The sequence below is a fragment of the Hakea prostrata genome, chromosome 10 (assembly GCF_041222555.1).
Source record: "Hakea prostrata isolate BN-2017 chromosome 10, UWA_Hpros_2, whole genome shotgun sequence".
Lineage (NCBI taxonomy): Eukaryota > Viridiplantae > Streptophyta > Magnoliopsida > Proteales > Proteaceae > Hakea > Hakea prostrata.
This window is the reverse complement of record NC_142609.1, coordinates 1130288-1146461: the sequence shown is the minus strand read 5'-3', so window position 1 is coordinate 1146461 and position 16174 is coordinate 1130288. Positions and strand designations below refer to the sequence as shown.

Genomic DNA, 16174 nt, shown 5'->3' with positions numbered 1-16174 from the left:
TGGACACATAATTGTGTGGTAAAAAATACATCAAGAAGGCACATATTGCTTCTACGACGGGGGAAGTGATTTGGTCTCGAGCCCACTAAAGATCCCACCTATGATTCGTTTTGTCAACACTTCAAAAGTGGGTCACATTGCAGTTTATGTTTCTCTCCTGTCAAGCCTATTCAGAGTAGTAATGCCTACACAAGTGTGGATCATCTTCCATGATGGCTTTACAACCACAAACTATATAAAACCCACAAGTAAAAAGTAATAAAATATTAAAAAAAAAAAAAAAACCATCACTCTAATCCTATGGCCCCCTGTAATTTAATATCAATAGAGTACAGATCCGGACTCAACACGCACACACACACAAGACAACGTGTGAGGAAGTGCAAAAACCAACTCGTGAGTCATGATAGTATTAAACCAATTGCATCATTCAAGCATTTTACGTATTGCTTTTTGTTTACAACTTCCCCTAGGTTTACACTGTTTCATACCAACATAAGAATTGTCCACATTTGAACGTGAATAGAGGTCATGCAGAGTTTGCCCTAAAATCTTCCTTAGAGTGCTGCAGTGTATACGGGTTTGTTAAAAGGGCCTTTTCATGGATTCATTTTGACTGGAATTCTGGATTCCATGAGAAAAAATTTCTTCCAATGTCTGAACTGTGTTTTTACATAATTGAAACTGCCTATAGTTCCTCATGACACCAAAAATGGAAAACAAAGGGTAGTTCAAAGATCAAATTCATGCTGACAGCGTGATACTAGTGTTCTATAATTCAAGATTAGCGTGATACTAGTGTTCTTGAATCTCCATTGGTAGTCAATTCACAAATCGGAACAGAATAAGCACGCAGAACACTAGCGGGCTTTGTCTCTGTTTCGCCGGAATTTCAATTTCCTTCATTGACAAGAAGCTCTGTTGGTTATCATATCAGGCTCTAAAATCTAATACCCCAAGACAGCCACAGCTTGTATTACAAGTTTCCACATCACTTCAGGAATCTTGACTACTTCTTGGTTCTACTTCCGCCCAACCTTTTGAATTTTGACCTCCTAACCTAATTCCATTTCTAAGACTTTCACTGGTCTTGTGATGGCTTTCCTGCCTCAAACTCCCCCCCAAACTGTATTGGTCTAAGGATTTTTTGCTTGGTGGGACAACCCTTGTCTTTTTAATGGGTTTGACACTTCTTCCATTACCCACATTTCAAACTTATCCAAATGGCCACTGTGGACCTAATATATTCTTCTTGGCTGAGACTATTCTGATCTGTGATTGTTGTGTAGAAATGTTCAAGGGTATGATGTCTCATGGGCAAGAAATTGATAGAAACGAGAAAGAAAATTGAAGAAAAGTAATGATGAAAATCAATGAAGAGTTTATGTGCCTCTTTCTCTGATTTTCAATTCCACACCACTTCGACCCCCCCCCCCTTTTTTCTTTCTCTTCCTTGCTAACCAAACAACAAAAATGAAAACAGAAGTCATATCCATAACCTATGAATTCAAACAAAAAGAACTACTTTCTTCTTGATTGGAGGTTGTGTTAGCTTGGACAGGAATTAGGGCTGTGAAGTTGGTCAAATTGGTATCTTGTACTTGGGCCAAAAATCCTGATATACCTGAGTCTGTTTTGGACCTCTCAGAGCAAGACAGTCACAGCCATGACCATAATTGTGAAATGCTGATTTGGGATCACACTGGGCCAATAAAATGGATAAATGCCACTTCTGGGTTTGTTAAGCTTCAAGGTGCAATGTGGTTGGAGAGTAACTATGACCTGAATATTACTTTTTAACCAGACATTTTTTTCACTTTCAAGCCCTACAGTATCTTCTCAGATGTATTTCACAAGGGTTAGGTGCACTATTATTGTTCTCCCTTTTGAAGATGAGAACAACTGTGATCCTAATGTGCAGGTTTACAGACTCCTATTAATACATGGATGAGCAGTTTGAAGCCAATGGTTTTCGACTTCAAGCCATGTAGTGATCTCCCAAGAGACCTCATATAATGGATATGGTCATCTACTATGCTCATGAAACCAGCTGTAACTTGGGCCAGTGTGCAAGCAGCTATGCTACCTGTATGAACAGTGCAGCTTCACATGAGAGCACCCATCACTTTATCCTGATGAACTGTGCAACCTTGGTTGCTCTCTTTATATGGAACCCTCAGATGTGGGTTTACCAGCACAAGGCCAACACAACTATAATAAATCCAGATGGAGCATCATTCCAAAAATTCAAATCTTATTTATCTATACAACTAAATCATTACAAAAATCATGCATATGTACAAATAATGCATGTTGCTAGGACTACACTCAAGCTATTTGTCTATATAAAAGGAAAAATGATATACTCAACATAGAATAAATTCCATATAAACCGATAGAACCCCGATATCGCATCCTGGAAAAGTTAATTACATCAACAGTTAATATCTATTGATCAGTCAACTCAAAGAATAAAAATCATAGAACCAGAGGAATATTAGGAGAATCAACTTATGCAAAGTACAAGCAGGAAAATATCTACAAAATTGACCTGTAAATATGCTAACATATTGAAACTTAAATCTTTTAACATTTGCTTGGCAGCAAGCTACTCACACAGACAGGATTTCAGAAAGTGATCTTTTAAAATTTAGTTCTGAGTCAGCTTGAATCACCCACTTCCAATTCCATGAGAGCCTAACTGTCATGTTCAATGCACAGAAAGCCATTTCCAACTGTGAGGGGATCCCTTGATGCTTTGACACTTAGCAGTTGAGAAATAGAGTTTCTAGGCATATCTAACCTCAGTCATATACACTTTAACAAGTTCCAGCAAGGAGGAACAAGAAATTTTCAAATAAATTTTATGCTTAATCCACATGTGTGGACGAGATATCTTGACCAATTCAGGTACCTTATGTATTTACATTTTAATAGGAAAAGGAAATGGTAATATTTAGAACCCACTAATAGCATTCTTAAAATATATCAACTTGCAGGCAGGGTGCCTTTCCTTTTTGTAGACATCACATCACCTGTGTTTGGTTGGCAGTATGATCAAATTCATTCACCAATTTGCAGCAAGGTCATTAAAAAGGACCCACTATTTCCATCATGATAAACCACAGATTCAGAACTTTGCTACCTTCCAGAGGCCTCACCCGTAAAATTATACTATGTGGAAAGCATTGATTTCTGACTACATGTTCATACCCTTTCATCCTCTTTCAATAGGAATAAGTATTTTCCCTTTTAGATGAATGGGAACAATATTTCCTTAACAAGACTGCAGTGAACTTAATGATGTACCATATGATAACCCTTAGGCATAATTCCATATCCTGAGATAATACATGGTGGCTCTACAACCTTCTGACTCTATCCAACAACTCTTCCATGTTAAATTCAAAAGATCTTGTTTCTGAGGATCTGTAGAGGATACAGTGTCTTGAATGGTGCTGGTGGCATGAATCCTTGCCATAGAATCAGCTCCAGCGAGGTCAGATTTGATGCAACAAGCTATGCATGCCTGATGCGTCCAAAATCTGCTCAGCCCTTGGATCTCCACGTGATGTCCTGCAAAACGAAAGCGTCAGATGTGGCCCGACCGCTGGGGTCGGGAGTCCACCTCCGAAGGCTAAGTCAGTTGATGAACTTAATCACAAACGGCTCTGCTAGAAGCACATAGCTAATGAATGAAGAAACGGGAAAGGTGATCTAGATAGCAGATCGCGGATAGTTTAGGTCTATCAGTCTGTATCTGAACCTGAGTCTCAGATAGTATTCTTTTTGATCGATTGATCCGTCCCTCACCTTGTATTGTAGTGAGGTTTATATAGAGTGTACCTTCGAATCTCCTTCGTTGGATGCACTTGAGCCTTCTTCGGGTAGTCGTTGGATCTTATCAGTTAGATCCGTTGAGCGATAGACTTCTACTAGTTTGGGCTAGTAGAGGACTCCTGAGATAACCTTTAGGTTATGCGATGGTTATCCCCTCGATAATGATTATCCGCAGCCGTCAATTTGAGTCTGCCATCATTAGGGTGATTACCCTAATCCATAAGTAAGATTAGGGCACGCTTGCAGCCGAATAAGCTTTCTTCTTCAGCAAGCCATCTTCCGGATCCGGTTCGCTCGGGAGCGATTCGGTTTTCTCCGTCTCGACCGGGGTCGAGGGTCGGACCAGGTATGAACCCGGTCTGATCATAAACTCTCCATATCACAAGCCCCCCCGGACCAAGCGTTCGGTCGATCCCGAGGGCTTGGTTTTTAACCGGGTTCGTCGTCGGTGATGATCTCTGCGTGCTTCATTAAATGTCATATCACATTTAATGCGGTGGTCACTTTTCCTCGAGCGTTGTGAGTGTAAGGCCACATATTTCGTTGCAGTTGATCTGTCGTGGCTCACGTCATCCAAGCGACGGTTTCCGAACGCCTATTTCGGATTCGTGAGTTCAAACTTTCAAAACTTCTTTCAATCTTGATCGTTCAGATTCCCGAACACTCGTGCGGGAGTTTTAAAAGCGGTTCGTTGTCTTCGTAGGTTTCATTCTTCCTGTTTGGAATTTGAACCTTTGTTGTTCGCTTCGCGCCTTCCTGCTCTCAAACTTCCGTCTCACTTGAATCGGTAAGTTTCTTGGTCTTTTTCCTTTTGTAGTTTATTGAAACGAGTAATGGCGGACGATAGGGCTTCTTTAGTACCCCATGTTGGTAATAGCGGTGATGCTTTTACTTCTCCTGCTCCCGAACAGTCGGATAGTGATAACAAAACCCTAACCGTCCTCCGCGGGGAGTTCGCTGAAGTTTCTCAAAAAGGTTTTGAAAGAAAAACCGAAACTTCTCCTCCGTCCTTCTCGAGTCTGGATCTTCCAAGATTGTCGAGTCTTCTAGGCAGCCTCAAACCTCCGGGTCCAATGGTGGATATGGCTCTGTTCCCTCCATTTACAATGAGGAAACCCTTCTTTCAGCTGTCCAAGATTTTGATCTTCCTTCCTCATATCGAGTTAGGGCTCCCCACCCCGATGAGAGGGTTGATTCATCCCTTTCGGGTGAATTTTCTCTGTATATAGATGCACTTTGGAAAGCGGGGTTCACTTTCCCTTTTTTAATCCTTTGTTCTCCGCATGATTTTGAATCACTGAAACATTTGTCCGGAATGCTCCTCCCCAATAGCTGGCGTCTCATCGTCGGCTTCTTGGGTTTGTGTTTTGAACTTGGCATTACGCCATCTCTTTCTCTTTTTGTACATTTTCATGTTCTTTCTATCTCCCATCCTCCCGGATGGGTCTTTCTTTCCAAACGCAATAAGGCTGAACTTGATTGGAGGGGCAGCATCCTTGTCAAAGGAACTTGCCCTTCTAACCACAAAAGATGGCGCGAACGATACTTTTTCGTCGAGCGCCTCCATCGGATCTTAACTTCCCAACCACCCGGAGGAGGTTTACTTCTTCGTCCGAGAGTAACCGGGGCCTTCCCTTATCCGGAGAAGACGAGGCGGCCATCGGGAAGATCAAATCCATTCCGTGGTATCAAGAGATACATGGATATGAAGTGGAGTATAACTCCATCCTTTAATCTTGGGGCTTGGCTCATTGTGAGCTTCTAACCATCATCCTTTGATTTGATCGAAGTGATATGTTTTGAATTCCGATTCTTGTCCTTCTTCTTTGCGGTGCCTCCCGAAATGAACCCCGAAAGCTCATGGGTGAAGGCCGCTAGGGCCGTTGTGACAGCCGAGCAACGATCGCCCGGGGTCTTGACCGTAGATCAAGAGGCTTCTCTTCCCTCTCCCGACCCCTCTTATAGGGGTATCGGGAATATCGGGCACAGGCTGATGCTTCGGGTAAAGGGAAGAAACCAATGGTGGAGAGGTCTAATGTCTCTTCCTCCGCCCGAACCAAGAGGAGGCATGACACAATTGATGTTCCCTTCAATAAAAAATCCAAAGCTTCGACGGATGGTGAGGAGGTCTTCACCCCCCAGTGGACCCCGAAGATGACCGACGGGGTTACTCGGGATCCCGAGAAAGCTGCGAATGGAGCTCCCTCGGTCTTGCTCCTTCGATCGCCAAGAGTTTGAAGCCCTGGATGACACCTCCCTTGTTAGTCAATCTACAAGGTACCGGTCTTCTTGATTACTTATGTTTTCATAATTTCTTATGACTTCTTCCGATATCTTCCGCCTTCCCGGGAATGCTTTGTGTTGAGCTTTTATCAACACATGGAAGCATTGAGCCGGGTTGGTCGCACCGACTCCTTGCTGCAAACTTGTGAAGAGAAATTGGCCAAAGCCAATTCCGAAATAGACCAGTGACTGCAGCTACCGTGGAGCTGCAGAAAAAGCATGAGGAAGAAGTGATCTCCCTCGAAGGAAGCCCTCGAGGCTTCGAAAATTCGTGTCACTTGCTTGCCGAGCGTGAGGCCGAGAAAGCAAAAGGCAGCTGCCACGTTGTTTGGTGACAGACCTTGAAATCAAAAGTAGGGAGCTCGAAGAACATCGAAGTTGGCGATCCCTAGCAAGCTTCGAGCATATAAAGCTAGAGCTTCGGAAGGAGTGCATTCGGAAATACCCGAACATCGTACCTTTCTCCGAGTTGCTAGGTCTCTACAACCTTCAAGCTTATCGCATGGGGCGTAACGACGTTTGGGAGCAAATCCTTGGATTGATCCCCGACTTCGACACTTGCTCCTTTTCGTGAGGTATGCCACCAAGAGGTCTTCGGGAAAGTTGGTATGGATCTCCCGGATGGGCTCGGGGAAGAAGATGATCCTTTTCCGGTGACCCTCAATATGAGGCATACCCGAATGACGAGCCGGCACTTCCGGAGGAGAAATCACAAGTCGAGTCTCAAGTTGTTGTTTGTAAAGGACTCAGCCGATGCCACTCTTGAGGAAGGCTCTTCTCATGATCTCGAGAAAAGTCCTCCCGACCCGGGGTCCCTCGGGCAACAATGAAGAAAAGGCTTAGGGAGTTGTTCTTTTGTAAAGATTTACCCTCAATTTAATGAATAGACATTTCTTTTTTCATGTTGGCCTCTAAATTTCCCCGTCTCCTGCCGAAATCTTGCCTTGAATATCAAAGTATTAATGATAAAACTTATCACTTAACTTTTCATTCCTCGCCGAATAATAATCTTGTAGAAATATTGTGAAGATGCGTTTCGGGAAGATGCATTAATCTTCCCCACTACTTCATTTATTGCAAAGTCCGCACGTTTCCCTTCTGCGAAGTTCAAACGTTTTCCTACTTTTGTATACCATTCACTGTTTCCAATGAATCGGAAATACATCCATTATTTTAATGGCGGTGCGACGATTGGAGGTATCTCTCGCATCGGTGCTCGCTTCCACATGTTTCCATGTGGCATCCCTTCGACCGTTGATCTTGCTTTTTGCGGATTTTGAAGCGTCATTTCGATCTGGGTCGTCGGTTGTCCTTAGCCTTCAACCGTCGTCTTATACCTGAGGCTATTTAAAGCCTTCGTGGGTACTCTCCATCTATCCTGACTTCTGCAAGTTAGATTTGCTAAAGTGCCAAAGCAACCTTTCGTCCTTCGGCCTGCTTCCGTATTCCTCGTACTCCAACAACAGCTCTATCCACTTCTGAACAAGTGAGTTTTTTGATTACTCATCTCTTTCCCCACTTCCCCCCTGAGTAAACTGCACAATAGTTATACTTGGGGTTTAGTTTGTTGGTTTGTCAGAAGCTGTAGAAAACTAGGGTTTCCCCATTGATTCTTTGTCGTTTATTTACATCTTGATACGGCTGGTTTTTTTGTTGTTTTGCATAGTGGCTCCCAAGATCAACCCGAACTTTATCAGAGCAAAATCTTGCAAGAAAATCGTTCCGTCGGTGGTGGTTGGGGCCGGTGCGGTGGTTTCAGCTAGTGAATCCTCCAAGCGTAAGGCGGCTTTGGCGGTGAATCTTCAAGTCGATTCCCGCAGCTTCTATTGATGCCGTCCCTGCGCCTCCTTTGCCCGAAGTGATCGCTCGTCTTTCCCGGGAAGATCTTGATCACTCCGTTGCCGATGGTCTTGCTTGGTGAGCTCTGTTGGTGAGCTCTGTTGGTGCACCCCCGAAGGAGACTCTTCGGGCATCCGAGGCAACTATGTTGGCGTCCGATGAAGGTGTGGTCCCGGCGGGTGCTGCTCCTATTTCTAACTCTAGTGCTTGTTTGGCATCCTCCTCCTCTCCTTCGAGTTGGAGGATTTTGCCACTAGGAAGCGCCGTCGGGTGACAAGTGATGAAGCTCATCCTTCTCTTGGTGTAGTTCATCCTTCTCATCCTTCGCTTTGAATTAGTGTCAAACGAGTTTGACAAAGCGTTGGAATGGTGTCTGCTTGCTGCTCGAATGACTTCGAGAACGCAGTTCTTTCCAAACTTCCGGATGAAGTCTTTACGAAGTCACCGGTGATGTAAGTCTTTCTTCATTATCCTCCGATTTTGAAAAATTACTTTTCTGCTCCTCGCTAACTCGGAAGTTGTTTGCGGGAGTCTTCTTGGTAACTTCCACAACCAAGTGGAAGCGATTTACTAGACTTAGTAGGTTGAGCAATGAAGTTTCTAGGCTTCGGGAAATCTCCGAAGCTAAAGATGTTGAGATTGCTCGCCTTCGAATCTAGCTTGGGAGGTGGCGGGGAGAAAAAAAATTCGATGATTGGTCGTCTTCGGTCGGACTTGGATGATGCCGGGGAGAAGATCCGGCGGCTGGAGCGAACAGTTGGAAAGTCGGGAGCCAAAGGATCCGAAACGTTACACGAAAGGCAAGTTGTCGTTCCTTTGCCCGAATCCCTTCCAACCGATGTTCGCAGAGGCTTGTGTCTTCAAGTATTTACACGGTAAGCCCTTTGTTGATATGCTTTGAATGCTTATAACTTGCGGCGTCCGGGATGGTGAGAACGAAGTATGGGAATCAATATTAAGGAAAGATCCTCATTTTGATACGACTCCCTACGGTCTTGTTTGCCATCCTGAAGTATTTACCGACACGGGTATTCCTCCTCCCGATTGGACCAAGGATAAGATTGATCCTCCACCTTCCGATCCCGATATTATGCAATATCCGGAAGATTCTCTCTTTTATTCTCCGCTAGAAGAAGTCAATTATGACGAGCTTGTCTTGAATGCAAGTTTGGTCGAGGACCATTCTTCTCCTGGACAAGCTGGACAAAGAGTATGAAATTGCGGAGGATTTTATGCATACCGAAATATTTTTGTAATCCTCATTTCTTCTCTTCTTTTCCTTGTATCCCCACCAATGGTTGACTCATATGTTTGTTCTAGCAAAGTCGCGTCGATCTTGTATAACTTGTTAACAGTCACCTGTAATGACTTTCTTCTTTGATCGAAGATTGTATCCAGCTCTTGTAATTGTTTTGATCTTGGCCTCTTTGGATCTTTTGAAGAAATAAGAAATTACTTTATCTTGAACTTTGCTAGCCACTTGAATCGCCGTTGTATTAGGTCTTAGTTGTGCGAAACAATGCCTTTACTTAAGGATTTCCGGAGAAATACAATAAGTCCGAGAAGGAACTCACTCGGGTTTTAAACCGATGCCTTTACTTAAGGATTTCCGGAGAAATACAATAAGTCCGAGAAGGAACTCACTCGGGTTTTAAACCGATGCCTTTACTTAAGGATTTCCGGAGAAATACAATAAGTCTGAGAAGGAACTCACTCGGGTTTTAAACCGATGCCTTTACTTAAGGATAATTCAAAAATTCAATAAGTCTCGAAGGAACTCACTCGGGTTTCAAACCGACGCCTTGCAAAAGGAACTCACTCGGATTTTCATCCGATGCCCCGACTTAAGAAAGTTCGAAAAATTTCCATAAGTGTTGAAGTGTTGAAGGACCCATACGAATTTTCATCCGATGCCTTATAGTTGGATCTTGTTCTTGAATGTGGTGTATGATGCCCCCCAATCAAAAGATAGTTTGTTGAAAGCCAAAAATTGCATTGATTGAGTTGAAAATGATTACATCGCGAACAAAATTGAAATCATCCTCAAGGATAAAACTTTTTGAGATGCCTAGCATTCCACGAACGATCCAACTCTTTACGGGAATCGATGTTCTTCATCTGTAAGCTCTCGAACCGACCGGTTTCACAACCATATAAGGTCCTTCCCGGGAAGGGTCCAACTTTCTTTGGTGACGCGGGTCGGAAGCTAGGGTGTTTCTCAACACCAAATCTCCGGCTAAGTACCGACGATTCTTCACTCGAGTATTATAATGAGACGCTATCCTTCTTTGATAATGTTGAGTTCGTGCTATTGCCTTTGCGCGAACTTCGTCCAACAAATCAAGACTATCAAGCAGTCCTTGTTCATTTGCTTTTTCCTCGAACTCACGATCCCGTAATGTCCCCGCCATTATCTCCACTGGTGCCAATGCTTCGGATCCATATGCCAACTTTGAATGGAGTTTCTCCTGTAGGTGTTCGAACCGTAGTTCTATAAGCCCACAGTACATTATGTAGTTCTTCGACCCAAGAAGCTTTGTCGGCTTCGAGTCTTCTCTTTATTCCTTCCGGTAGCGTTCGGTTAGTAACCTCTACCGGCCATTGCTTTGGGGGTATGCCACCGAGGACATACGATGCTCGATCATATATGTTCCACAGAATTGCTCAAATTGTGGACGATCGACCGAGTACCATGGTCGATGACAATAATCTTTGGAATTCCAAAGCGATATATGATTGATTCAAGCATAAATTTCTCCACTTTTTCTCGATAATTGTCGCCGGTCTGCAGCTTCTACCCATTTTGTGAAGTAATCAATTGCTACTATCGGATATTCCCGTCCGCTTTGATGCCTTGGTGAATTTGCCCATGATATCAATTCCCCACATTGCAAAGGGAATGGGATTTAGAATTGAAGTCATAGTTTCCGCCGGGCGCTTCGATCTTGTAGCATGAATTTGACAATTACTACATCGACGAACGTAGTCCATAGCAGCCTCTTGGATCTTAGGCCAATATAACCCAAGTCTTAGAATTTTGTGGGCCGGGGCTCGGCCTCCCATGTGAGCTCCACAAATTCCTTCATGAACTTCAGCCAAAGCTGATTTTGCTCCTTCGGGGCCTATACATCTCATAAGGGGTCCAGCATAAGATCTTTTGTATAGTCTCCCATTCCGAATGACAAATCTAGCTGATCGAATCTTGATCAACCTTGCCTCTCTTGGATCCTCGGGTAATTTGTCATCCTTTAGATATTCGATTATTGGATCCATCCAAAGAACGTTCGCTTCAATATAAGAAATTTCTTTCTCATGATAACTTGGAAAAGTTATCTCTTCAATGTAGACCGAAGGGTCTAGATTCTTTTCCCCGGCATTGGCTAGTCGGGATAGCTCATCCGCCATCTGAATTTTCATTCCTCGAAATCGAGATATCTTCAAATTCCGAAATTGGTTTTGAAATGCCTGCACTATCTCCCGATATTTTTGCAAGCGTGGTTCTTTAATGCCATACTCCCCTGGACTTGGTTGACTATAAGGTGAGAGTCACTATAAATAGTAACATCTGCAATAGCTAATGCTTTTGACAACCGAAGTCCCGCTATCGAGGCCTCATATTCCGCTTCGTTATTACTTGCATCAAATGCGAATCTCAAAGCATATCGAATAATAAATCCTGCTGGACTTTTTAATAGAATTCCAGCGCTTTGCTCCATCTTTATTACTCGAACCATCCACATATACCTCCCAAGTGGTTGGTATAATGGGATCTTCAATGGTGGGCTCCACTGGTGCGGTAGTTTCTACTACAAAGTCGGCTAATGCCCGAGCCTTGATTGCGGTTACGGGCTTAAAGCTCACTTGGAACTCGTTGAGCTCAACCGACCGGGATACCATCCTTCCGGACAAATCGGGTTTGTTAAGAACTTTACTAAGAGGAAAAGTTGTAAATACCTCAATTGGATAAGCTCGAAAATATGGCCTTAGCTTCTTGGTGGCCATCATGAGAGCCAGAGCACGCTTCTCAATCTGCGAATATCTCGTCTCCGCATCTAGCAACACGTGGCTTACATAGTAAATCGGCCACTGTTTCTTATCTTTCTCCCGAACAAGTACTGCTGCACCGACCGCCGAAAGGGACATCGCTAGATATAGCTGTAATATTTCCCCCTTCTCTGGCCTCGGACGGGATCGGTGGTTGTCCAAGTGCTTCTTTTAATTCCTCGAAAGCTTTCCGGCACTCCTCGATCCACTTTGCTTCCTTACTCGCCCTTCGGGTCTTTAAGTGCCTTGAAGAAAGGCAAACATTTTTCTCCAGGACTTGGAGATAAATCGATTTAAAGCAACAACTCTCCCTCGTCAAACATTGTACATCCCGAATGGTTTTGGGAGCCTCCATATCAATCGAGCTTGTATTTTGGCGGGATTAGCCTCAATTCCCCTCGTGATACCATGAAACCCAAAAATTTGCCCGAGGAGACTCCAAAGGCACATTTTTCCCGGGTTTAACTTCATTTGATGCTTCCGTAGTCTTGAGAAAACCTCGATCAAATCTGCAATATGATTTGCTTTTGTAAAGCTTTTCACTAGCATGTCGTCAACATAAGCTTCAACATTCTTTCCTATCGGCTCTTTGAAAATCTTGTTGACGGCCCTCCGATATGTTGCTCCTGCATTCTTTAGGCCAAAAGGCATGACCTTGTAATAATAGCTCTCACCATCGATCATGAAAGCCGTATACTTCTCATCCTCCTTATTCATAAGGATCTGATTATACCCTGAGTAGGCATCCATGAAACTTAAAGTTTCATATCCTGCAGATCGCATCTATCAAGAGGTCAATCCGAGGCAACGGGTAGCAATCTTTTGGGCAAGCTTTGTTTAGATCTGTGTAGTCTGTACACATCCTCCACTTCCCATTCGCCTTTTTCACCATCACCACGTTGGCCAACCAAGTTGGGCACTCGATTGGTTCTATGAAACCAGAATTCTTAAGTTTTTCCACTTCGCTCCGAACGGCTTCATACTTTTCAATAGAGAAATTTCTTCTTTTACGTATCCTTGGTTTCGCCTTAGGGTCTATCCAGAGTTTGTGCTCTACAATGGCCCGATCGATCCCCGGCATGTCCTCAGCAGACCATGCGAATACATCCTTATTCCGTTGAAGAAAAAACTTCAACTCATCTTTAAACTCTTCCAGCTGTTCAGACCCGATATAAGTAATCTTTTTCTCATCTTCGGTACACAGTTGGATTTGCTCCAGTTTCCTCCACTGGTTCGGGCCTTTGCATCTCTGTCTCTTCCCGATCATCTCGAACTTCTATGGGGAGGGCAGTAACCTTCCTCGGACCCTCCTTGTCTTTTAAATAGGCAACATAACACTGCTGAGAGATCTTCCGGTCGAGAGGAGACTTGACCAATTCCCATATCGATCGGGAATTTTATCTTCGAGTGTTTTGTCGAAACAATAGCACCTATCTTGGATAAAGATGGTCGCCCGAGAATCATATTATAGGCTGGTAGTTCTCAAACCACCAAAAAATTGATTCGGACAGTTGTTTCCTTAGGAAAACTTCCAATGGATAGATCCAACTGAACCGATCCTTCCGCCACTGCAGATGACCCTGCAAAGCCATATAGGTGTGTAGATGAAGGTTTCATCAAGTCCTGATCCACCTTCAATTTTTGATACACTTCGTAGGAAATTAGGTCAGTTGCAGACCACTGTATCAATCAAAACTCTATGCACTTCCCGCCGTGCAATCTCTACCTTGATGACTATAGCATCATCATGAGGTAAACAAACGTCTCTTTCGTCTTCCTCGCTAAAGGTGATAGAATCTTCACCATTCAGCCTCTTCCGCTCCACGCCTCTCTCCGGCTCCAACAAATTTGGATTTGGTTTTTAGACTCCGGAATGATTCGGGCTCTGGTCCCCCGAAGATGGTAAGGATCGGTGACCGAGTAGCAGCTTCAATCACCTCCTTGCCTTTTTTAGACTTCGGGGCCTCCCTCGATCGTTCTGAACTAACCGAACGATCCCTCTTTGGAGCAGCCGCACGTGGCCCACGTGGCTCCTCCCTTCTCCTCGCTAACAAAACTGACAGATGTCCCCGAGATATCAATCTCTCAATATCCGCCTTCGAGATGACGACAATCATTAGTATAATGACCATAGTCCTTGTGGAATCGGCAATACTTTTCCCGATCCTGCTGCTCTCCGGGTTTCAAAAGAATTTTAGGCGGCCACTTTAAAATATTTTTTCTTTTGAGGATATTCAAAATATCAGCCCGAGGAGCATTCAATGGAGTGTACTCACTTTTACCGGGGATCTTTGGCGCCAAGGCCGGGATTTTCCAACCCGATCGCGAACATTTTTCCTTGGCTTCGCTTCGCTCAGGAGCCTTTTGTTCCTTATTGGAGACTTTATTATCTCCTTGGCGCGCATCTAGAATCTCCATGACTTCAGCCTGCTTCGGCATCTCTGTACCAACTCGGCATAAGTCGTAGGTATATCTTGTAGTAATAACTCCGGGGAGTTTCCGATTAGTGAGTCCCTGTGAATAAAGCGGTTACGGCTACTTGTTCATCCAAGTTTTCTATCTCCATCGTCACTTTGTTGAATCTTTTCGAAACTCTCTAATCGATTCGCTCTTTCCTTGTTTGACATAAACAAGGTTTCTTCCGTTTTCTTGACTCGTATCCCACTCTGGAATCGCCCTATGAATTGGCGCGCCAATTCGTCAAAGTTTACGATCCTTCCGGAGGGGAGGTTAGAAAACCACTTTTGTGCTTCTCCGGTTAGAGATGAACCAAAAACCACAAAAAAATTTCATCGAATTACACGAAACCGCCACTGGTCAGTTGGTAATAGCCGATGTGAGCTGTTGGATCTCCGGAGCCATCGAATGTTGAGAAGGTAGGCAAACGGAAGTTATGGGGAAACCGATATCCCGCAATTGGCTCGAGCAAAGGAGTCTTCCGAATGACCGAGTAAATATCCTCGATTATTCTTCCCTTAGCCAATTGCCCTAATTTCTCATTGATGTTGGCCAATTCTTGACCAATCTGGGTCGGGTGATCTTCAACAATATGATCACGACCTCGATTAACACGATCATCCCGTGCTACTCGATCATCACGAACAGCCCGTCCTTCCCGAGAGCATTCCTCTCGTCACGAATCGCTCGATCATCACGAACGGTTCTTCGACGGTGGGTGAGTGAGTTCTTACCCACGTATCCAACCTTGTATTTGAATCGGTTGTACTCTCTTGCGGTCTGTCGAACCGATCGCCTCGCCTCGGTTGATCATCGATCCTCCGAAGTCCTCGGTCTCCTTCACGGAAATTCCGATCAACATTCCGGTCTTCAGCCATTCTCTCGGTCACGTGGCAATGCACGTCTCCTTGAATCGCGTTGATCGGGCTCTTGTGGTAAAACCACTCGTCCGGTGAGCATGCGGAGTGCTTGGCTCACCTCCAAGAGTTGAATCTTTTCCTGATCCAATTGATCTTGGATTGTATCGGGGAGGAGGATTACGTCCTCCCTGGCCATCATCCACTTCGATAGGATTTTGGCTTTCTGGGAATATCTGGATTATTCACTCCAGTATCTCGAACACCGGAATTGCGTTGTGCGGCGGCTGCTGATCTAGTCACCATGGCTTTTCAAGTTGTTTCCCACAGACGGCGCCAAATGATGCGACCAAAATCTGCTCAGCCCTTGGATCTCCACGTGATGTCTCGCAAACGAAAGCGTCGGATGTGGCCCGACCGGCTGGGGTCGGGAGTCCACCTCCGAAGGCTAAGTCGATTGATGAACTTAATCACAAACGGCTCTGCTAGAAGCACGAGCTAATGAATGAAGAAACGGGAAAGGTGATCTAGATAGCAGATCGCGGATAGTTTAGGTCTATCAGTCTGTATCTGAACCTGAGTCTCAGATAGTATTCTTTTTGATCGATTGATCCGTCCCTCACCTTATATTGTAGTGAGGTTTATAAAGAGTGTACCTTCGAATCTCCTTCGTTGGATGCACTTGAGCCTTCTTCGGGTAGTCGTTGGATCTTATCAGTTAGATCCGTTGAGCGATAGACTTCTACTAGTTTGGGCTAGTAGAGGATTCCTGAGATAACCTTTAGGTTATGCGATGGTTATCCCCTCGATAATGATTATCCGCAGCCGTCAGTTTGAGTCTGCCATCATTAGGG

The 16174-nt window shown here is 44.3% G+C and overlaps 1 protein-coding gene across 2 annotated transcripts in view; it reads right to left on the bottom strand.

Annotated features, from left to right (window-relative positions):
- Positions 1–1561: 1561 nt before the first annotated feature.
- Positions 1562–16174, bottom strand: part of LOC149001333 (homogentisate prenyltransferase) — a 59302-nt gene continuing 44689 nt past the window's right edge. The window contains exon 10 of one of the 2 annotated variants that reach the window (XM_089137305.1): positions 1562–2416. In XM_089137305.1, the coding sequence (XP_088993431.1) occupies positions 2342–2416 (75 nt within the window). In that variant the 3' untranslated portion in view covers positions 1562–2341. The remainder of the gene's footprint in view (positions 2417–16174) is intronic. The other variant, XM_089137307.1, reaches the window with a different exon arrangement.